The 25,191-nt window shown below is 40.7% G+C and overlaps 1 protein-coding gene across 1 annotated transcript in view; it reads right to left on the bottom strand.

The window, feature by feature from the left end:
• Positions 1 to 4,616: 4,616 nt before the first annotated feature.
• The window catches only part of LOC310766587 (chloride channel protein D-like), a 62,735-nt gene continuing 42,160 nt past the window's right edge, over positions 4,617 to 25,191 (bottom strand). The window contains exons 13-15 of the mRNA XM_083622982.1: positions 8,867 to 8,963; positions 7,318 to 7,413; positions 4,617 to 5,377 (exon numbers count right to left, since the gene is read on the bottom strand). Of these exons, the coding sequence (XP_083479108.1) occupies positions 5,147 to 5,377; positions 7,318 to 7,413; positions 8,867 to 8,963 (424 nt within the window). The 3' untranslated portion in view covers positions 4,617 to 5,146. The remainder of the gene's footprint in view (positions 5,378 to 7,317; positions 7,414 to 8,866; positions 8,964 to 25,191) is intronic.

Below are 25,191 nucleotides of genomic sequence, written 5' to 3'. Positions count from 1 at the left end.
TGATAAACAGAAGTGTAATTTACAAAGTACACGAGGAGCACATACTGAATCAAGACATTCAGATAACTGAGTGTTGACTAATGATAGTTGATTATATCCATGAAACCTCAAATCAACCACTTGATTTGCAATATTGCACTTGCTGGCCTTAGACCTGACATAGGCTGATGCAGAAGCAGCCATGAACCGAATTGCAACAAATGCTCAGCAGATGTGCTCCTGGCTTGCAGTTCCAGTTCATTCAGAAAGGTCCCCCCCCCCCCGGAATGGAACGACCAGTTGCTCCTTCAGCCTCTGTCAATAATGTTCTCTTCAGAAAACAGTATTTCAAGGGTTAAGCAAGTGGAGGTTTTCAAAATCATACCCTGGGACGTTAGTTCTACTTGTATCGTCTTTTACCTTGGCACAAAACCACTGAAAACGATCCAAAAACGATAAACATCTACTGAGGTCATTTCTGCAGCACTGTGGCGCTACAGTTCTATTCAAACACGGTGGGCTGTGTGCCTGTGACTCATTCAGTTCATTAAGCAAATCCAGCCGAGATTTGTGAAGATGTTGGAAAGAGTGGCATCTAGTGGTTCCTTCTGGCAGGTGGGTTCCATATATCAAATCAAACATCTTAGTAATGAAAAGGCAACTGAGGAAAAATTTGAGAGCTAATAAAACAGGGACACCATAGGTTCCTTTAAAATGCACACTCTGGAAGAAACAAGGTGGAAGCAAGCAGGACATTCTGCTTCCTTCTCTGAGGGGCATTCTTGGTTTGGAATTTAATGCTGCATACCAGAATCCCTGTTTGTTAATAATATAATCCAGCAGTGTTAATGACAAACAGCAACCTACTACAATTTTTCCATCAGGTAACTGTCAATCCCATTTATCTCAGCTATAAACTGAGAAAATATTTTCGAAATGTTCCATGGTTGGCAGTTTCTGTGCTAACTTGGGGTGCTTCCAAGTGGCACATTTATTGAGCATTTATCCTGAGTTATTCACAGAGAAATTAGACAATGTTGTCTATTTATTATTTTTATGTAGGCCATTGATTCTTACTTGTTTGCAAGGAGGTTAGATGACACCACATAAAAACAAATGTAATCCCACACTTTTTCTGTGCATTTCCCCATCACTTTCATTACTGCAGAAGTCCAATTTTGGGAGGAAGCATATACGTTGCACAAGATTTCCCAATCACCTATAATTGTGCAACCTGAATTTCCCAATACGTGACCGAATCCCACCCCCAAATAGTCTAATAAAGTGATAGGTTTCAAATTCATTGTCTGTTACTTGTTCTTTGGTAGCCTTCTTGCAACATAGTTGCTGGTACCACCTGACCACAGAAAGTTTATACATCATTTTCCATTGCCTCATCATTTCCAGTCTTCTGGTCTTTAGTCTAAAGGTAAGCAGTTCTGCATGTCATAGGTTTTTATTTTCTGTCATAGGTGAGTAGCAAGGCTAGCATTAGGTCTACATGCAATAATTTAACTTGTAATTTCTGACATTTCCAATAATGCTTCCACCAAAAAAATTTGTTGCCTTTTTGCCATAACCATAACAAATAGTAGAAAGACCCTTTACTCCCACATCCTCTCCAACATAATGACCTTACCTCCTGATCAATGTGTCTTGAACCCCTGGCAACTGGTCCTGCTGGTGTATAAAGTCCCAAGGGCACATGCTATCAGGTAGTCCAGTAGTCCAATAGGTCAGGAAACACATGGTCAGGGAACCTGGAGTTGAGTCCCGAAAAGCACAGTCCCATGGAACTTCTAAGACACCCAAGCTGTGGCCTATCAATATGGAAAGTTAAGCAGACACAGCACCTCAGCTCTGCTTACCCTTTCACCCCTTGACTCTTAATTGCAGCATCTGGGCTTGACAAGGCATGTGACCCTCACCTGTTCCAAGCCTACTCCAGCTGAGGAATCACATAGCTCCTACCAGAGCTAACGAGCCCCACCTGGCCAGCTAGGGAGCTGGGCTGTGGGCCCTTGCTTGCCTCAGCTCCCTCTGCTCCCTACATCTCAGAGCCCACCATGTTCATGGAGATGGGGGCCCCTCTGGCTCTGGTGATGGGTCCTTCTAGCTCTGGTTCCTGTGCACTGACCCCCCACCCCCTTGTCATCCTCTGTCACCCCATGAGTACTTTCTATGCCCCCAACCTCTCCTCCTCCACTCCCAGCTTTGCCCCGGTGTGAATCAGTAGCAGCTACATCCCTCACCAAGATCCCCTTCCTCCTCTCAGTCGTCCTGCCCATTCATGACATCATGATTCAGGATTAGTGGGGTGAAGTGCCATCTATGTACAACACTGAGGGAGATTTCTTGTACATGTGCCAACACTTATTTGAATGGCTTTTCTGACCATGTTGCATTCCATACTATAGGGTCTATTTTTCTTTCTATATCTTCCTCCCATACTGTTTTCAGATTATCCACAGTTCCCGTGGACTTGCCATCCAAGATCATGTATGCACTTAAGACTTAACATTCCAAATTATAATCAATGTGGTATGTTAAATTTACTAACTATATTCAGGCTCTGCTCACTTTATTCCTAATTATGGGTTGGTGCTAAGGTGTCAGTATGCCATTTTGTTTTGCATTTGCATGCACACCTTTTTTTCGCATCATCTCACATATTTGGATGCCAAAGGCAACAAACCTTACACTAAAGCAATTGAGTGAATTATTGTCACAAACCTACTTGCTGGCAGAGACTAACTTCGTAGGAATCAGATCAGATGTATCATGTCAGTAATCAATCATCAGATTTTTTTTAAAGTTCTGTTTGATATTTGAAGATTGTCTCCTTCCTTGTTCAATTGAACAATACTGATTGTGGAAATGTCTAACAAAAAGAAGCTGCAGGCATTTAACCAATACATTACTTTCTGCATATGTGTGCACACAAACATGTACAATTCACGGAGGAGCCTATGAAGGGTTGCAGACCAGACTGCCAAAAGCACTGAGGCATTTGCTTTTTAGCTCTAGAGCCTGTCTGCCTATTAGAGACAGCACAGCTGAGGATCCTCAGTGACATGTGGAGTCTCTGGCAAACATTTAAGAAAATAAGTTGGCAACCTTATGAAAGGAGCATGAATGAAAGGACAGCCACAGTGCTGATCTGCTGCAAAGCTGGTTAATAAATCAATGATTCTGAGAAACTGGAAAAATAAACTGCCACCCATAAATGGAAAACAGGACCAAGTCTAGATATTTGGACTGTGTGTGCCCAAGGCCTGCTTCTGCACTTCTCCATAGGCTACTCTCCTTTTCCCCATTACTACCATTTTTCTCCAAGGATTTATGTCTTCAATGCTCCCCTGCCCAATATGAATTTGAGAATCAGGGTCCTGAAGAAACAATTTACCCCCATTTTGAAACTCGAGGGTTTTTGTTGTTGCTGTTGTGTTGTTTTAAAATGTAACAAGCAATTTATTTTCTCAGACATTTCTTGAATTTTGCAGCAAAATTCAGGAAAAGATCACAATGATGGAAGACTTCATCAAGCAATGCTAATTAAAAACCTCAATATTTACCTACTAGTAATTCTGTGTCTAGCATGAGATCACTGCCCCACTTGATACTCCTATCTTTTGTCTGAATAATCTGTGCCCATCTACTTCCTGAGGAGTTTTTTCCCTTATTACTTTGCTTGCATAAAATCTAATAAAATTATTCATAGGATGAATCACATATTCCAGTAGTGTCATAGCAGAGAAGCTTTTAAATGATTTTCTGTGTTTGTACACTGGGATGTGATCAAACAGAACTTATTCAGGTTTTTATTTACTAGTAAAATGGAAAAGATTCTAGTCATAAATGTTGCACAACAATGTTACAGGCTGAACCCATTTACCTAGGGAGAAAATTCCACCAACATGAAGGCTGGTACCATCTCAACCCAGCTGGAAAAAAATAGAGAAGTCCAAAATCTGGTGTTGTAAAGGATTAAGTTAAAATAAAACTTAAGAAATTAAGTTAAAATTTATCTTTCTGTTTGCTATACCTTTTTTATTTTGCATAATACATTTCACAGTGCGTTTTATGTAAATTTGATAGAACAAGTAACAAATAGATGTATTTGTGTAGAACTTGGAATCAAAATTGGCCCCACCAGACTTCCGGGTTAGCGCCAACGATGAATGGCCAACCCCCTGCAATGCAGGAGTCCAGTCCATGCCTGAGCACACCGGGGGTGGGGGTGGAGAGAGAGCAGGGCCGTCTTTAGCATATGCGCCGCTGGGGTGCAAAGATCCACCCAGCGCCCCCAAATTTAGTTTAGTCACCCCCAAATTTTTTAGAGGGTCAAACTCAAAGTTGTTGACCTTTTTGGGGGGAGGAAAATCGCTCACCTGTAACAACAACGCAGCAGAAATAACTGCTTTTGTTTCCTCACTCGTTGGGAATATTTGATGCTATGGAGTAACAGAGTGACGGAGGAGGGGGATGGGGACTTTTGAGAGGGACCGGTATACAGTAGGTATACATTTGATGCGCCCCCCCCCCCGAATACATCTGGCGCTCCCTAGAATTTGGCGCCGGGGTGCCCCGCAGCCCTTGCACCCCCGGGTAAAGACAGGGGGGAGGGGGGAAAGAAACCTGCACTTAAGAACAGGACTATAGTATGTGACTAAAGTTGCATATAGTTTGGCCCTTAGTACCATCTTGTAAGGAAGAAATAGCACACTTATTATGATTTTAGGTAGGAATACTTAATTATTAATGATGTGTTTATACCATTTAAGACACATCAACCCTATGTGATTTACACAAGATGTTAACATTGCAATATAAAAATTTCCACAAAATAAAGCAATAAAACAGTCAATACATAAATCAATAAAAATGATTGCTGTTTGTACCTTATATGCTATTATTATATCCTATCTGAGATTGGAATGAGAAAGAACTGTGTGAGTTGGGAATGAGATCCCAACTGTATGAACTCAAAGCCTGGATAATCTATTTGTCCCTATTTTTTGATTTGATAACTGGGAGAATTAGGCAAGGCATATCCATTTGTTATGCAGAGGATACACTGTAATACACACACATCCAGATTTAAAGACGAGCATACATACTTGTTCTTTATGAAATTAAACTGAGCATTCCCTGTTCAGATTGCTTCCTAGTCTAAAAGCTCATCATCAGAGTGAAGCTGATTTGATGACTGCTGGAGTCCCAGCTTCTCTTCCAACTGGAAAGATATCAGATCTTTTCTGGTGATTATCCCAACAACCTGGTTCTGCAAATCAACAACTGTCAGGTGCCGAAGGCCCAGAGACCGAAATATGATGTATGTGCGTTGCAGTGAGAAATGGGCTTGAACCGACACTGCAGATTTGTTTATGTAGGGCTCCTGCAAGATAAAGTAAAGGACACATTAAGAGAAAACAGGTGTAACCTTATCATATCTTAACTCCCAAATGAAAGAAGAGCACAATGCAGTGGTTGTTGTTGTTTTATCTCATTTGTACATTTAAATTATTTCTTTTTTAAAAAACATGGTATAATAGTGGTTTCATTTTTCACTAGAATTTCACATTGATACAGGAATGTACACAGATCATACAGGGAAGGGCAGTTAAAGCTAAACTCCAGTGGTATGTTCAGGAGTTCTACGTGGCTTTGATAGGCATGTGGCAGTTTGTTAAACCAAATACGTTTTATAGTGAGGTTTTGTTACATTGCTCTTAATGACATCCTACAGCATTCCACAGCAGACACTTGCAGAAAGAAAGAACGAAAGAATAAAAAGGGGAAATAAAATTAATCTATTTCTAAGAAGGCAATTTTAAATACCACTCTGGCACTCAGAATACAAGGTAGTTTGGCTGAAGAACCACTGCAGCCACCAGTTTTGCCACAAGCAAAGCAAAGAGTCACTGCACATAGGGCAGCCTTTCTCAACCTGTGGGTCCCCAGATGTTGTTGAACTACAACTCCCATCACCCCTAACTAGCAAGACCAGAGCTCAGGGCTGATGGGAGTTGTAGTCCAACAACATCTGGGGACCCACAGGTTGAGAACTGCTAACATAGGGTGTTCTTCTTACATGGAGATGGGTTCCATAAAGCGGAGTCAGGGTTTCACACATAAAGCTACGGAGATTATTTCTGTGTAGGAAAAGCTAGACGCACAGCACAAGTGTATTTTGCCACAACCATGCCAGTCAGGAAGCTGATGTGATCTCATGGTCAAGGAAACATCAAGTATGAAGTGGCCTTGAGGTTAAATCCATTGTTTCTAGATTTACTAAATTGTCACAGCAGAAAGTTTAATGCAGATACACAATTCCTAAAACTAAAAACAAACACCCCAAGTCAAGAAACATTCTCACTTGGTGACAATCACTCACATTTTTATAGTTCCCAGGCTAGATTGCTGCAAAACACTCTTGCTGGGGTTTCCCTGACAACTGCTCAGAAGCTTCAACTCATGTTGATGGTTGCCCCTGATGAATTGCTCCACTGGAAATGTACACAGCACTGCTCAGTGTGATCTGCATATTGGTTCCGGATGGTCCTCAAGACACAAACTGGAAAGCCCTCAGCCAGAAAGCCCCCAACCACTTGGATCCAACATACCTACCATCTACCACCTCTCTTATATCACAACCACAAGGTTAACCAAAATCACCTTAAAGAGGTTGCTGTGTGTGTGCCATAGGTAGGAGACAATGCTTGTAGAAAGACATAAGGCAGTTCTTAGGCTGTCCTCCAGCTACTGTAAATAAAATATTGTCATTCACAGACAACACAGTGCTGCTGCTATTCTTCTAGTCACTTTATGAGAGATCCAAACAAAGCTGCCTCTCACTTTAGCTTTCCAACACAGCAGTGAAATATGAAAATATATATGGGAATACAGAGACAGGAAAATAAGTTTTTCCTTGTGCTGTTTGAGAGCAGGGAAAATTCAAGAGCTTCGCTATACATTGTGTCTTTGCAATTCCATAGAAGTCAAACACTGACATTTAAATGATTTGTTCCATTAACACTGGATCTTTTCGCCAATCTGGAACGTGTTTTAATCTCAAACCCCCTTGAAATGGTTGCCTTTGTTGTATTTTCTTGTTGGCTCATCGTATCAACATCTGTTATGTTTATATAATATGAATTAAAACTCAGGAATGCTGTTTGTACTCGGCTACTTTTGTTGAGAGTGTAGCGTCCCGGGATTGGCAGTGTTTATGTAAATCAGTGTAGCTGACAGAGCCGTCATAAACAGAAGAGAAAATATAACAAACACATTGTTCGTGGAGGAAATGTTTGTTTTCAGAGCTGGCTCCGCTCTTACCAGATTGATGAAGCGTTGCTGATACTGAGGGTCCGTAGTGTAGCGACCCAACAACATGGTCATCCATTGCTGATTAGGCAGTTTTTCAACTCTGATCTGCAATAGACAAGGTGCATTACTATTATTTAGTGCAGTGCAATGCAACCAGATTCAGTTTCTAGCAAGGAAACCTATTAGTACAGAAAAATTCACTGAAGTTCTTTACCCTATGGGACAAAGGTCCTGGGTGGGGGTGACATCTAAATCCAGCAAGTCAAGGTGATGGCTTCTGTACATGCTGTAGTGCAAGGCGAGAGCAGATAGAGTTTCCCTACCCTGGAGGGTAGCCCATCTAGGAGAAGGAAAACTCTGATCTTAAACCTCTGCTGCCGTGTGGATCTTTGGGAGAAGAAAAGACTAAGGAGTAAACCCTACACAAATATGAAGTGGAGTCCTTAAGATGGAGGATGGCACCTTGTATGCCTCCTTCCAGCAACTCCTGCAGCCAAACTGGTGCTAACTGTATTGCTCTGCTTTCCTTTGGACCACATCTTGTTGTATAGGCAACCCAGGACCTCCATAGACACTGGCCAGGCTTGCACCCTAGGGAAGTCACTTTGGGGCTGCTAATGCAGCGGTTTGACTTAAAGAAGCATACTCCATGGTCTCCTGAAACAGACAGATGCTAACAAAAACAGCAGATTGAGATCTGGGAGAGGCAACTCATGCCGGATTGATTTATATTCCATTTTTCTGCAATGCCCCAACTCAACATGGATTCACAACACATACAAATACAACAATATATTCCATTACAGGTTTATTACAAAACTAAAATTTATCAAAATCATCAAAATCACAGAATAAATTATTTCAATAATCAATAATAATCAGCCCTACAAACTTCTATGTAATCATCTCCCTTGTAGAACTGGATTTTCCTAGAAATATTGCTTGAAGCACTACTATAGTGTTCCACTACTTTGAAATTGTTACATCTGAACACAGGAAAAAGAGTCACTCACATTCTTACCAGCCTTTTGCAGCAAAAAAAATCCACTCTGGGAATAGAATAACCAATAAAGCTAGGCTACTACAAGCAGGAAGCAAGGGAAGGACGGAGTTGTATAACACATATGTAGTATTTACCAACCACTACTTTCAAAACTAGCAGTCTGATCTCCAGGAGGGCCAGTGTCAGGTTTTAGCAGGCCCTTGGGCAAGATGCCCAGAGTGGGATCCCTCTCTGAGTGGACCCATGTCCTTCACATTCCTGTATCTACAGCCCTTTCACTTGCCCTCTTCCATTAGGCCTAATTCATAGAGCCACTTAGCATGAGAGGATAAGGGGACTGGAAAGTGCTGTTCCTTGCTCACTTACTTAAAAGGAACAAGTGAACAGACAGCAATAGGGAGGAGGAGAAACAGCAAAATCTGGGGGGCTCCAGAGAAAATCAGTGGGTCCTTTGCTAGGGGGTAAGCCTCAGTAAATGCCCACCCTGGTCCTCAGATCCAGAAGTGTTCCCTGTTCCGTGTGTGTGTGTAAGATAAATAAAAGGACATTTATTACCTTCTGATAGGAAAGAAGAGGTGCACAAGATTCAGAGTCTTCTGTAGTCTCCTTTTCAAAGACGGCTTCGTTTTCCAATAGCACACAGAGCTCAAGCCTAGTTTCATGAAGAATACATTCATCAGCAGACCTAATGACCACTCCAAAATAGCTATGAGACCAAGATTATTTTTTTATCCAGAATTTTTCATCTATGTTGTTCCTCTGGGCATTGGCCTTCATGATGGCTCAATTCTGTACTCCCAGTGAACATTCAAATAAATATCAGACAGGGGATGAGCTCATACAACTATTAGCAACTAACAGAAGTGTTACACCATAGTCTTCCATACTGCCGGGCCAAAATTCACAGGTAAGAACCAAATCCCTATTATTTTGTGTTCTCTATTTCCTTAAAAGGAGAGGAAGTTCAAAAGTTGCACTACCACTAGGTTTAGTTTCCTTCGGGGTACTAGAGACTTACAGTTTCTTTGGAACATATGACAAACATAAAGTCAGAGGCAGTTGGTTGGCCTACAGTGAATGTGATAGGCTGGATTAGGTGGACTTTCAGTCTGATCTAGCTAAGTTCTTATGCTTACAGTATGTATGTATGGCAAACTGAACACCGCTATAGTTTTAAATTGGAGGGTATATAACACAATAAATTCAGTTTGCCACACAAAAGCGATATCTTCGTTAGAATTATTGTTTTTTTTAATGACAGCTGGTCATACCACCTACTGCTCATATGACCTACTGACACCCTACAGAACTTCCATTGGTTTAGGATTTGTTATTTGCTCTTCTTTTTCTATTGATTAAATGTGACCATTCAATTATAATTAGTTTTGTTATAAGTTCATATAGCAAAAGAAATAGTTATACTTGATAGAAGGAAGAAAAAGAAAGTTTGAGCAACCTTCTCTTAAAAATATAATCTGCATCTCTCACACAGCTTTCCTTTATCTATGGTATATAAATCATTATACATCCATCTTGCATCATGTTTTATATTAAATCAAGATATTATGGTTTAAACAGCAGCTGTACTCAAAACCATATATATCTGCAACCTGATTCAATTTTCAAATAGCTGTTATTATGGGTCTGTTTGAAAGAAATTGCCTCACAGAGAAACAGAATTGGTTTAACAGATATATCAAATGATACCTTGCAGAAGACTTGACATGCAATCTAAACACAAGCTGAGCAAGGTTGTATTCAGTTACTCTCTAGTTCATTGAAGTGGAGGTTTAATAGGTAATAGGCATTTTGTTAATGTAAACAGCAGGAGCCAATGCGAAATTATTATCTGGTTGTAAATGTGCAAAGAGCGTTACAATATTTATCCTCATACAAATCCTGCGAGATAGCTCATTACAATGCCAGTTTTACATTTGGAATCTTAGCCATTGGCCTCTTCCCATTTGGCCATCTGAAATTTCATTTATACCTACCATTCAATTCTGTTATGAGTTGACTTTTTCTAGACACTGTTAAATTTCATTAAAACTATGAGCCTGAAAAGAGTGACAGCTGTTTCATGTTCACACATTAGACAACGTTTTCAGTACAGACATACATGAGCCATTTACAGACATTAGATCCGAGTAGAATGAACATATTCATGTTGGATGAATGGGTGTTACATTGCCATCCCCTGACCTATGCATCTTTGTTTGACATGAACAGAGCCTGAAAAGAGCCCCCCCCCCTTACACATATATGAGCTCACTTCTGACATTCAGAAAAATGTGTATCAGTTGTCGGTGGGGCTGGCTATTACAATATTGCTCCCCTCACATTTGAGCAGTCTTTAAACCCAGATCAGGTGTCACTTAAAGGCTCCCATGAGGCTGACTGCTCAAACTTATCCCGGACACAAGTCAATACTTCTACCTAACTTGACTTTGTTCCTACACCAGTTGAGGTTCATATAAAGAGCCAGTAGAGTACAGTTTGCTATGCAATCAAAGCCACTGTAAAAGGTATCATGTAAGTGGAGGTCAGTGTGGGACTAGCTACACCATTCAGGCTAGATGCAAAGGAAGCTTCGGAGTTGGGGTGTTTCAAAGGCAGTTAATGGAAATATGGCATGTGTTCAATATATCTATAAATTCCAACAGAAAGTCTTTGTGGCACTGTGCAAACTAACAAATCTGTTATGGCATAAGCATTCACTGACTCATATCCAGGAAAGCTTATGCTACAATAAATGTGTTAGTCTTTAAGATGCCATGAAGACTTCATTGTTTTTGCTGCCGCAGACTCACACAGTTACCCTTCTGGAAACTATCCATGCCACTTTGTTTTCCTCTTCAGGCAATAAAGGGTTTAGGAATTCCCCAAGCATGAACATGCTTTATCTGGTATTCTTAAATAATAGCTCTGAATTGAACTGTGCTCCATACTCTGCTTCATAACATAAGAACATAAGAACAGCTTGTTGAATCAGGCCAATGGCCCATTTAGTCCAGCCTCCTGTTCTCACGGTGGCTACCCAATGCCTGTTAGATGACAGCAAACATGACCTGAGCACAGCAACACTGCCCACCTATGATTCTCAGCAAGTGGTATTCAAAGGTCTATTGCCTCTGTTAGCAGAGGTAGAACATAGCAGTAGCCGTGATGTAACAAACCATTGTAGTTACGTATTGTATGTGTGCCCTAACCAAAGCTGCCCTACTTCAAACATTTACACACCTGAAGCAAAAACTCCAAACAGGGCCCCTTTGACCACTGTACAACACTCATTGTTCAGGATACAGAGAGATGGAGTCTGGGTGCAAGAAAATGACACCTTGTCTGGAATTTGCTGCCTGAAATGTTAGTAAGGATGGCTGCTGGAAGCTTATAAAAAGCTGTGCTGTCAGGTGGATTACATACATATGGTGCCAATTTCTGTGCATCTGCTGCTCCAAAGAGAATTATTTATCCTACTTTATTGAAAGGCAATTGAAGATTAGATATCTGATCACCATAAAAAGCTATAAGAAACGAAAACAGCAATAATGGTGTTTTGCCAAAAATGAAAATCACCCTGTTTTAGTTCTGACCTGGAGTTTGTTATTTTCCTAAAACAAGCCCATACTAGCTGTGTTTTATAGGAGTAAAACAAATGTCCCATTTAGCACAATGCAAAAGAAAAGGAACATTTGTTTGCCACCCGTGTCTAGCTGGTAAGTTTGATCATATTCCAAATTATTCAGCTTTGGCCTGAAATAAACCAGCAGGGAATCACATAGGAGCTAGGCTTTGAGAAATGAAAGAAAAATCCGGATAATGAAAAAGGCACATGGACACGCAATACGTCTATGCCGCAAGTACGATGAAGGAAAGTTTTGGAACACCACTAATGAAAAACAATCCAAGGCTATTAAACTTGCCACATTCAAGAGAAAAATGAGCACCCATTATTTCACTTGGACTTGCAGAAGTCACGCTTCAGAAGTATAACAAGATCATTCTTTGATGTTGCACATATCCTTCCTATCACATCATCAAGTCTCTAAAACAGCAGCCCAAGCATGTTTCTTGCACTATATTTTGGGCTTAACAGGAAGTTCTAGAGATCAGACGGTGAACTGGCAATTGTTACTCTGCTCTTTATTTATTTAGAAAGGAAGAAACCCCTTTAGGAAAGAACCTCTTTTCAAAGGTAGCCTGGCAAGGCCTTAGAGCATTTTTAATTTATGATATTCGCTATGAAACAGGCATCATAAAGACACACATTTAAGATTGCCCGTTTGTACCCAAAGGTCCCACCTTAGATACTATTCATTCTTGAGCACTATGCTAAAGCTATCAGAATGGGAAAGGTCTTGTACCCCACCCTTGCGCAAAAATTTCTTTCTCTGTGGATATAGAAAATTCTACACATTAGGGAACTGGCAGACATATTATTATTATTATTATTATTATTATTATTATTATTATTATCCCTGACAAAATAGTTACAAAATGCACTCAATGTAGATTAAGCAATTGTTGTAGGGGTACATTCTAATAGAAGAAGAAGAAGAAGAAGAAGAAGAAGAAGAAGAAGAAGAAGAAGAAGAAGAAGAAGTCCAAGCAATTATATTATGGGTGAGATAATCAAGACATCACATTTCATCCTGCATTTTACTGTCTACGTTTGACTTTACGGAAATGTGTCTAAGAATATGAGGTATACAGCGGTACCTCTGGTTACGAACTTAATTCGTTCCGGAGGTCTGTTCTTAAGCTGAAACCATTCTTATCCTGAGGCACGCTTTCACTAATGGGGCCTCCAGTGCGTGATTTCCGTTCGCATCCTGGGGCAAAGTTTGCAACCAGGAGCAGCTACTTCGAGGTTAGCGGAGCTCGTAACCAGAAGAGTTCGTAAGCAGAGGTACCACTGTACATCCAATGAAGAACTAAATTGAAGGGAGTCAGGCAGATCTTCTTGTGCAGAAGGTTCCACAAGCAGAAAAGTGTTATTTGTATGTACATACAGGCTGTTGCACAATTATTTCACAAGTCGACCAGTTGTGATGGATTCTTCTGTTGCCCAACATTTATAAATGGACCTCTGTTAGCACAAGAGACATTGCACCCATAGACTGAAAGCACCGAATACAATCCTGTGAGTGGCAAAATTATACAACTTGATTATAAATATCTTTCCAAGAACAGTAACTGACTCCATGCAGCTACAACTTATTCAACCAGAATATGCTGCAAAGCCAATTGATGTGATTAGTCTAATTCAGGGGTGGCCAACTCCCAAGAGACTGTGATCTACTCACAGAGTTAAAACTGGCAGTGACTACTCCCTTTTGTGGGGTTCAGGTCAAAGTTGTTGAGCTTCTTTTAGGGAGGAGGAAAGCCGTGTTTTTGGGGGGTGCAGGAAAAACATGTTTAGCTTTTTTTAGGGGAGCCAAACTTGTTGAACTTCTTTGGGTGGGGCAGTGGTCTGAACCACTGAGCTTCTTGGGCTTGCCGATCAGAAGGCCAGCGGTTCGAATCCCCATAACGGGGTGAGCTCCCATTGCTCCATCCCAACTCCTGCCAACCTAGCAGTTCGAAAGCACACCAAAAATGTAAGTAGATACCTTCCAGTGGGAAGGTAAACCGCATTTCCGTGTGCTGCTCTGGTTTTGCCAGAAGCGGCTTAGTCATGCTGGCCACATGACCTGGAAAAACTGTCTGCGAACAAACGCCGGCTCCCTCGGCCTGTAAAGCGAGATGAGCGCCGCAACCCCAGAGTTGTCTGCGACTGGACTTAACTGTCAGGGGTCCTTTACCTTTTTTAGTGATCTACCAGTGATCTACCACAGATGTCCAGTGATCTACCGGTAAATCACGATCTACCTGTTGGAAGTGCCTGGTCTTGTTCAATGAGGTTTACATTTGACAGAGTAGAGAAAGACAATGAGGCAGCCTTCAAACTGAGTTCTCGGACAATGCAATGGCTGCATTAAGTTTTTCCTGCTCCCCAGCATCACCATCCACAACTCTCAGGGCCCCAGACCTTCTAATAAGGGGGGAATTTTCAACCAAAGATACTCCCTTTTCTTCAGTACTCTATAGCTGCTGCTGGAGCTACATTATTTAGCACTGCACCCAAGGAAGAATAGAAACATGTAGAACTATTATATGGGGGGGGGGAGCAAAGTTATCTTTATTTTTATTCATCTGATGTCATTCTACTCCAGCCTTCCTCCTTTTTGGAGCACAGGGTGGAGTCACATAAGAAATCATTCCATTGGGCACAAAACAAAAACACAAAATTACCCTGTTAAAAAGAAAATTCTTGCATTCATTTATATTTTTTCAAAAAACACATCAACAATGATCCTTCCTCTGGGTGGAGTACAAATTAGAAAGGGTGCAAACAAGTCCAAGATTATGACAATGTGGTTAAATGGTAGTCAACAAAAACCATAAAAGGCAGAAAGAAATATTTTTACAACTAAGCAACTGGTGTAAACCGGGGTGAAGGAGAACATACACTCTGACAAAGCCAGTGTAAATTGATAGTAAAACAAGTGAAGAAGGAATCCAAAGAACCAATAACTGAAGAAATGAAATAAAATATAAAAATGCATTTAAATACATCCAAAGCAAAACCTAGCCAGGAGGTATCAGTGAAATTGCTAGATGATAAAGGTAGTATGTTTTGTCAAATACACAAATTATTTTGCTCTTTCAAAGTACACTTTCAATTTTTCATGTCACTTTTGCTCTTGCTGGGTGATCAGAAATAGAAAGTACGAAGGGAAACATGCACCTAAATGTTTAAGAGGATTTTAATTGCTGTGCCTGGTTCTGAGACTGAACAAAATTCCCTGCAGAGGTTCTTGCATCTCTTTTTCCAAGATGTGGTATTGTAAAAAAAAATAATGTTTATAATGAACCTAGCTAACTTTCAATTGCAGATGACTCCATCACATACTTGCACTATAGGACAAATATATGATCAGTCTTTCCATACATATTAACATTCCCATCATGACCATATTTGAATCTAGCTGTTAACATCATATACTTACCTCAAAGCCACCCACAGGCTGTAGTTTGGCTACATATGTTTTTCATTTGCCTTTCAGAATTATAATTCACACACTACATCACTCCAGCTCACTCTGAAAGAGCTTTGTACACCTGCACAGCTATCTGTGCAACAAAGCAAAGAAGAAGAAGAGGAAGAGTTTGGATTTGATATCCCGCCTTTCACTCCCCTTCAGGAGTCTCAAAGCGGCTAACAATCTCCTTTCCCTTCCTCCCCCACAACAAACACTCTGTGAGGTGAGTGGGGCTGAGAGACTTCAAAGAAGTGTGACTGGCCCAAGGTCACCCAGCAGCTGCATGTGGAGGAGCGGAGACGCGAACCCGGTCCCCCAGATTACGAGACTACCGCTCTTAACCACTACACCACACTGGCTCTCAAAACCCTTTACTTTTTAAACAATGTGAAATGATGGCGTTCTTCGGCATAGACATTTTACACTATGCTCCAGACAGCTGCCTTAGAGTGATCTAGAAAAAACTGCACAAAGAAAAAATAACTATATAGAAATTATTCATGTATAGACTAAGAGATTATTTGCATTTAGATACAGTGGTACCTCGGGTTACATACGCTTCAGGTTACAGATGCTTCAGGTTACAGACTCCGCTAACCCAGAAATAGTACCTCGGGTTAATAACTTTGCTTTAGGATGAGAACAGAAATCATGCTCAGGCAGTGCGGCAGCAGCGGGAGGCCCCATTAGCTAAAGTGGTGCTTCAGGTTAAGAACAGTTTCAGGTTAAGAACGGACCTCCAGAATGAATTAAGTACGTAACCTGTGGTACCCCTGTACTGCTATTTAAATTATAATCTTATAACTTCCCAACATTATCATCTTTGTAGACTGCATATGTTCATGTTTAGCGAGGTCAGATTACAATATAGGGTTGGAAGCTACACATCGTGTATCACGTCAGACATTTTCCCATTCCCATTTGCTCTGTTTCAAATTCCCTATTGTGCCTTACTACATTTTTAGCAGCAGCGATTTATGGAAGAATGTCAACGCTACTGTGTTCAGTTATTTACTGCAGTTTTAACAGCACTATGATAAAGGGCAGCATGTGACTTAGTGATACTCAGAGTATACCCACTGAAATTAATGGGTTTAAGTTAGTCATTATTTTAATGGGTCTTCTCTGACTATGACATAATCAGATGCCACCCTCAATAAATCATATATACACTCTGCTTTCAGGCAGTAGTTTGTACTTGCCTCATCATCTCATAGGCTCAGGAGGGAGCAAGGTTCCAAAGGCAAACTAAGATAAAATGTTCAACATTTTGGTATTGCACCAGTCTAGGTGTTTGGCCTTGATTTTCTGGACAGTTTGTAACAATCCATAGTTCTTATTTAAGAAATACAGAGTGTCTCATGTTGTTTATTCCAGTCTCACAAAATTTATCCCATGGCTCTCATTCATTTGGTTTAATCCTAGGCATATCAGGAGAGGTGATACTTCTGAGGACTGGGTTTCTCAAAGAAGGAGCTAGGAGATGGTGGGAATCAACCAGACAACAACAAAGCAAAAAATGATCGTCAGCTAAAAATGTTGTGCTGTCCTTGGTGCTAAAAGTCCATGGTCCAAAAGACAGACAGAAGCCTATTCATATATCTGGTAGACATGGATGCCAAACAAGAACACACAGGTTAGACCCATTCCCTGTATACCAACAAACACACCAGCCACATTCCTGATGCTGCAGGTTCAGTGACATTCTACGGAGATGAAAATCCTGGACAGTCAGTATTCCCACCCTTATGGAATAGCCCTACATACATCTGTACCCATACTGGCTCCCTACCAAATATGCAGCAGAAGCGAGTCATGGCTGGAACATGGCCTCCAAGGGTAAGGACTATCCTACATGTTCTGACCTACACACACACCACACACACACTTCATGCGTTTTTTCAGGCACCAAACACCTAAGTATGGGAAGATAAACTTAAATATGCTCTGAATAAATCACAAATGGAACAAAATATTCAGTTAAAAAAGTACCCCACTTACTGTATTAAGCACTCTTCCTAGAGAACGACTCTTTTTTATTGTGCTAATCTTGGAAAAATGTAGCCTCTTAGAAAGTTTATTTCTCAGAGTTTTCTTTCAAAGCTGCAAAGAAGAAAGATTTGAAAACTGCACTGGACATTTTCTTTTGAGCAGGATGATCATCTATTTGTTTTTTATCTGAATATTTTTATTTTTATTTGTACTTTGATCAGATTTTCAGGAGGAAACCTTTTGCATACAAGCACTAAGGCCATTTCACCATATTTAGTTGATCAGTCGTATGAGTTTTCATTAATCACTTAAATTTGCATATGAATGGGAAAAATTAGTTCTGAAGGTGGAGGAGGAACTGGAAAGTGACCCTCAACTGGTCTATAGAAGATACTGTTCCTGTGACTATTGCTTATACACCTGACTTGGGTAAATCTGCATTCCTGTCACTTAAGTGGCTTTCTACATGATCAATAAAAGTAAGCCCTTAGTCTTTGCATGATAAACCCTTTCAATGAGAACAGCATAATATCCTGTCAGTATGTGTAAAGGATAGGAACAGCCTTCTTGTGAAAAGAAAGAATTATTCTATTTTAAACATAGATTAAATAGTGCTCCTTGCTCCTCTAAAAACAGTAATAGATATATGCTCTAGCATAGTGGAAGGTAAATGTTTGAAAAATATGTGTGTGTACACACACATGCACTCAACAAAACCATGAGCTATATGCCAGAGAAACAGAAGAGGCAAATGCTGATTGTGATTTGTTTCAAAAATCTACATACCGTAGTTAAAAGAGCACTCCCACACTAGAATTGTGCTGCAGGGGACGGCATACTTTCCAAAGTATTACAATAGCTATAAAGTATTCTAGAGGCCTGTGACATTCAAGTAATTAAATTATACACAGAAATGACAATAGCAATTAATGTTTTAACTGAGCATATTGTGCTTTTGCTACTCAGAAGCTGAAATAGTCCAGTGGAGAAGCTGAGGGAGAATATGAAATCTGATTAGAACAAATGAGAAACTAATGCACATTTTTTTGTGCAATACACTTATAGTGAAGGAAGGCCTTGAAAGCAATTATGACATTGGGTTGTATCTAATGCTAGTCCTACACAGAGTAGGTCCACTGTAGTTAATGAGCATGACTAGCTTAGGTTCATGGATTTGAATGGATGTACTCCAAAGAACTGGATAAAACCCACTGAAATTTCCCCTGTTGAATCGCCAAAATAGGTCAATGTATCATCTCATTGTATTCTCTTTCTTAAGCAGCACGTACTCAAAACATATGGTTACACTGATGAAACACACGTGTCCCCAAGCAAATGTTGGCTTAGCAAGTTTTTGATTTCGTTTGCCAACCAGAGGAAAAAGTATACCTAATAAACATATAATAACACAGACGTAGTCTTTTGGATCAATTATTTATCTCTAAAAGGATATTACTGCATAATGCAGCTTTAAGTTTTCAACTTTGTCATATTTTCTAAACTATGATCTCTTCGATTTACTTTCAGTTATGTGACACTGCACTTTACTGGAGTGAAAGCATGCATTAGCTAAACAATGCAGTTTGGAGTTAGTGTTCCCATGCATCATCATGAAAGTGTTTGTCTCGTCAGTGGTGTCATTATTGTTACTGAGTACATCTGCTCTGCCATTGCTTTCTAACACAAGAGCCATTTCTTACCAGAGAAACTAATTCAAGACTATGGATGTTTTCGAACAATCTTCCAAATTATAGATTTGAGGAATTTTAACAAGTAACTGGCTCAAGGGCTCCCCCTTCCTCACCACTCCTCTCACACACAGGACTTAATTGATGTGTTCCTGTTATGAGCAAACCATAGTCTGCTATCACAGTGAAACTAAGGAAGGATTATAGCTCAGTAGCAGAAGCATCTGCTTTGCAGGTAGATCTCAAGTTAGTGCCGCCATATTTCAAAAAGTGAAACAAAAGTTAGTGAGCTTTTTGGGCAAAGTTGTTGAGCTTTTTGGACAAAATAGCAAGAGAGAGAGAGAGAGAGAGAGAGAGAGAGGATGTTTTGGAGCTTTTTAAAAAGTAAAATCACACCCCAAACGGCACTGCTGACATGGGTTGCCATATGTCCAGATTTTCCTGACATTTTCCCAATTTCCGCCCAGACACTTCTTCCAGCAACAGTATTCAGGGTATGTCCAGAAAATTCCAGACGTATGGCAACCCAATCTCAGATGCAATCCCTGGTAGAAATGTCCCCTGCCTGGAATCCTGGAGAGCAACTGTCAGTCAGTGTAGACAATACTGCACTAGATGGACCAAAGTTCTGATTCAGTATAAGGTGGCATTCTTATGTTCGTAACCAACAAGCTATGGGTTTGAGCAATCTCACTATGCAAATTAATAGTAAATGTACTTACTATTCTTTTTGAAAACAGTGTCAAGAAAACTAAGAGGGTACATTGACTTTTCCTTACAGAGATGTTTTGCTGCTACCTGTGTGGGTACTACCAGCACTTCACACTTTCACTTCTAAGTATGCAGTATGAGAATTCATAGGCGTTCCGAGATAGCTGCTACAGAACCATTCACACATTAGTGTAATTCTAATGTGGAGTGTGGCAACATTTTGAAGTAATCTAATTACAGTGCCTTATTTCCTGGGGCACCAGAAACAAGCCTCCATTTGGAAAAATAGCTGAGCTTCAAATAACTCTGTTGTCAAAATGAATCCTGAGAAATTGAATCTACCAGTTTGGAAAGGCAGGAATGAATGGATGAATAAATGAATGAATGAATGAATGAATGAACTCATAGACTGCTAGCTAGTGACAATTCATTGCCTAAGGTCATATTTTTTAGCAGTAGAGGAAATGCTTAGGATGAACTCCTTCAATTTTAAAAAAATGCATGAGCAACCAATACAGGGCACAAACTATGCTGGCTTATTAATGTCAGACTATCAAAAAATGAGCAAAAAATATCTGCCACCCAAATGCCACTCCCCACTTTTATGTTGGCTTACTGTCAGTTTCAGGTTGAATACGTTTCTGGCAATGCCCACACTTTTGCAAAACAGTTTAGCCTGAAGACTACCAATTTCCAACTACCACTGAAATTTCAGTAAGCTCCAAGGATGCGAGGAAAAGGAGCTGCTTCAGTGATGAAATTACACAGAAACGCAGGTAAACTGCCAGAAGTTTCACTTATTTGCTAAACTGGCAATACAAGTTTTTCACTAGTTTATCTTTACAGGCAAAGTGTTGGACATTTGTATAGACATGATACAGCATTATGGTTTCTGGTTTCTCACCTTTTTCTGTTCTGCTAAATAAATCGAAAATATTTCCTTTTGTTGAAAGGCAGACAAGACAAACAAGCAACAACAGATTTACTGCATTGTTCAGAACAGAAAAAGAGCACTGCTCTCACAGTGACTGTTGTCATGGTGATTAACCAGATGCCTGTGGGAAGCATGTAAGCAGAGGGCACAAGCGCTTGTGCTCCCACAGTAATAATAATAATAATAATAAATTTTATTTATATCCCGCCCTCCCCAGCCGAAGCTGGGCTCAGGGCGGCTAACAACAATAAAACAATACAAAAGTACAACACAAACAACGCTCTAAAATCATTCATTATAAAATTAATTAAGTTCAAGCCACTGGCCACTATTGGGCCAGAGCTCCGCGAAGATTGCCGAGGGAGGGAGTCAGGCTGTGCCCTGGCCAAAGGCCTGGCGGAATAGCTCTGTCTTGCAGGCCCTGCGGAAAGATGTCAAGTCCTGCAGGGCCCTAGTCTCTTGTGACAGAGTGTTCCACCAGGTCGGAGCCACAGCCGAAAAAGCCCTGGCTCTAGTTGAGGCCAGCCTAACTTCTCTGTGGCCTGGGACCTTCAAGATATTTTTATTTGAAGACCGTAAGTTTCTCTGTGGGGCATACCAGGAGAGGCGGTCCCGTAGGTACGAGGGTCCAAGGCCGTATAGGGCTTTAAAGGTTAAAACCAGCACCTTAAACCTGATCCTGTACTCCACCGGGAGCCAGTGCAGTTGATATAGCACCGGATGAATGTGATCTCGTAGCGAAGACCCCGTAAGGAGTCTCGCTGCAGCATTCTGCACCCGCTGGAGTTTCTGGGTCAGTCTTAAGGGCAGCCCCACGTAGAGCGAGTATGCTGAAGGTAGTACACAGCCATTGTTGCAAGTAGCCATTGATAGCCTTACCCTCCATTAATTTATCTAAAGCCTTTTTAAAGTCATCCAAGATGGTAGCCATCACACAAGGATGGGGGAGAAATTCAATTCTGTTGGCATTTTAATGAGAAACTACCCAATTTGTACTTGTCAAACCAACATACAAACTGAAACACAGCTCCCCTTTAAAATTTGTTTTTCTCCAAATTTTGCAATGCAGTTCTCCAGTCAAACCACATGTACAAAATGCATACATTAGGGGAAAGTTTGCATCGCATCAAAAGTCAAACATTAGTTAAAGTAACACAAAAATGTGCTGCATTAGAGGAAATTGCTTGCAAAAATGTGAATATTTGTCAAAACTGCACAGAAGCAGATTAATTAGGAGAAATTCACACTAAGATACTGACTAATTTTCGTAAGAGAATTTTATTCATGCACCCCTACCATCACTACAGCTTGCAGTAGTGAATTCTGTGATTTAACTACGTGCTGTGTGAAGAAATACCTCCTTTTTTCTGTCCTGAACCTCCCACTGTTCAGTTGATATGGAAACAGGATGAAGTGAACTGAAAAACAAGAAACTGAGAGAAACCAAAAATTGACAGATTTGTCCATATTTCTGCCTGGTGAATAATAGGTTCCTGTCTATATTACAAAGACTAAACAACAACTAAACGCAAAGAAAACAGAATAGTTCCTTAGTAATTACTTCTCATACTTTTCACAAATTGATACAAAAGCTTAACAAATGTGCTTATTATAGCAGGAGTCTTTGAATAGCAAAATTCAATGACCCAAAGACTGAGCCGCAATAAAAAAATACAATATGTATTGTGAGAGAGCCAAACAAGATGTAATGTTACATGAGAGATGCAGAGGCAGCATGTCTACGGGGAAATTTTGTTTTTATTTTTACTGAAAAACAGTTTCTGTGCTTAAGAAGAGGGATCTCTCAGCCCTTTCCTTTCCTGTTGTTTGTCCCCTCAAAATTACTTTATTCTCCCTCTTCACGACCAAAGAGGGAAAGAGAGACAAGCTGGTTGGGGAGGACAGTTTTGAGCAGACCAAGGGCAATCCCTTCCCTCCTGCCATTCAGCCATTTGAACTTGGACCCTCCAGTGCCCATATAACAACAATTCTCTCTCTTTATTTATAAGACACTTACCACAAAATTCCCTAAGAGACTTACAAAAAAAGGTTAAAAGCCAAAAGGCATAACATACAAAGCAATACATTTTAATAAAACCATTCCAATAACCCATACACAAATCCAGCAAGCGAAAAACAAAAGCTCCTGCAGCAAGGACATTTCATTCAATAGCCCATCAACCAGCTTGTCATTATAATCCATCAAATGCCTGGGAGAAGAGATAGCTTTTAACCTGACACTGAAATGATGTTCATCATGGTGCTAGGTAGAGCTCACTGGGGAGAGTGTTTCATAGATGGGAAACCATAGATAAAAAGGCCTTCTCCCTTGTTACCATCTTCCAAACCTACCTCAGACGGGGGAACCTGAAAAAGGCTTCAGAAGAGGACTGAAGGGTTTGGTTAGGTTCATACAGCAAGAGTTGCTGCAAAAGATATTGCAAAAGATATTGGGGTCCTAAGCTATATAGGGCTTTAAAGGCTAAAGCCAGCACTTTGAATTGGGACTAGAAACTTGCAGGCATCCTGCACAGCTGTGTCAAGATTGGTGTTATATGATCTGCTCATCTTGAGCCTGTCAACAATTAGGTGTGCAGCAGCCAGAAATATTGTATAGCCAACAGACCAGAACTGAACTTCACAAAATCTAAAGTGCTTGTTTTCTCAAGATCTTGGAAGCCTCGTAGGTGGGAGATCAGTGGAAACGCATTGGAACAGGTTGAAAACTTTAAATACCTAGGCATCCTATATAATGCTTCCTGGAAATACCATTGTAAGCTTGCACTTAACAGAGAGGATACTCTAGCTCTGGCTATCACCCATCTCTTCTCTAACAGCTCCCAGCTTCACTAAAGGTCTTTAACGCCAAAGTAATAATAATAATAATAATAATAATAATAATAATAATAATTTTATTATTTATACCCCGCCCTCCCCAGCCAAGGCCAGGCTCAGAGCGGCTTACAAGCAATAATAAAGTAGCCCCCCAACTCCTGTATGGTGTTCCATTATGGATTGGTGCAGTTAACCAATCGTTGGAATGCATCCAATCCAAATTTCTGTGCAAAATCCTGGGGCTGCCAAATGGTGTGCCCTATGGCTGGATACCATATGGCATATGGCTCTGAATACCAAAGCATGACATTGTGGAGAATGTGGCAAGATTTTTGAGTGAAACTATGAAATTACATCACCATAGGTCATAAGAGCCATCTTCGTACCTCATGATGTCTGGACAGTTTTATCCTAATGTAGATCCTGCCATGTTTTGTCAACTGTGTTGTGTTCTGATCCATGTATACGATGCCAACAAAGGAGATTGATTGAATTAGGTGGCCACATACTGCACTAGCTACAGTTTCCAAACTATCTTCAAAGGTGGTACGCTAATACTTTTTTAAAAGGTCTGTCTTATAATATCTGGTTTGGCACTCAGTCTCAGAAGCTGCTTTTGACACTCATTTGGAAAAGTGGTATCAAAATTCCTGCATTCCAGGAGGTTGGACTAGATGACCGCAACTCTACAGTTCTATGGTTCTATGAAAATAAGGTGGGTGAGAGAACTGGTTCCACAGAGAGAAAAGAATTATGTCCTAACTACATTATCTTTAGGCCTGGCTAAGACATAACAACCTCAGTTCAAAAACAGATCCTGGTTTCTTATCTTGATTGCTAAGTAGCATGTTACCAGAGAGCACAAGATTGTCTCCATTTTGTCCCCATACGAACACCTTGGCTCATAATCCCCCTCTTGCCTGTTAACAGCTAGCTGGCAAAAGCTGGCATGCCAGGACAAAGTGTGTTTGCAGCGCTAGTCACCATGAACAAGAGAGCTTCCAGTTCCTCTGTGCCTCAGGCTAAGGAGTTCTTGGATGCACAAAAGGCAAAAGTTCCCCAGATCGTAACGCAATCAGGAAAACCCCTTACTACTTACCAAGTGACTATTCACAGCCCAGAGTTCTTCCAAATAGTACTGAACTGCACTCACCTAGCCTGAAGCATGCGTCTATTCAGTAAAGCACAGGCCATCAACCTCCCTTTTTCATCTGGAAATCTTTATTTCTGTTGCCACCTGAGCTGCTGCCAGTTTCTGTCTTTTTAAGGCTATAACTGGTTTTGGCCCCCTGAACTCAGCTTGATTTAAAGAGAGCACTCTTGCAGGCACACATGCAGTATGACGGATTCATGGAACTCCCAGCTTTGGGGGCCCATCTCTCACTCCATTGTCCCGCAATCCTTGGTTGGTAAAGCCTTGCCATGCCACACCAGCTCTTCCTGCTCTTCACCCCAATGTTGAGGACCCCCATTCACCCTCCCTTTGAAGTGTTTTCAGTCAGATCTATTGCAATAAGTCACATCCTTCCTTCCTTTGATTTCCCCCTCTTTCTAGCTTCCCAGCTTCCACAGCATCCCCCTTTCTTCCCCCTGCTCCCTAAACTAAAGCATCATACCACGCAGCCACTCACAGTT

This window comes from Podarcis filfolensis, assembly GCF_964270895.1.
Source record: "Podarcis filfolensis genome assembly, chromosome: 7".
NCBI classification, from domain to species: Eukaryota; Metazoa; Chordata; class Lepidosauria; order Squamata; family Lacertidae; genus Podarcis; species Podarcis filfolensis.
The sequence above is the reverse complement of the archived record's forward strand: the minus strand, read 5'-3'. Positions and strand labels throughout refer to the sequence as shown.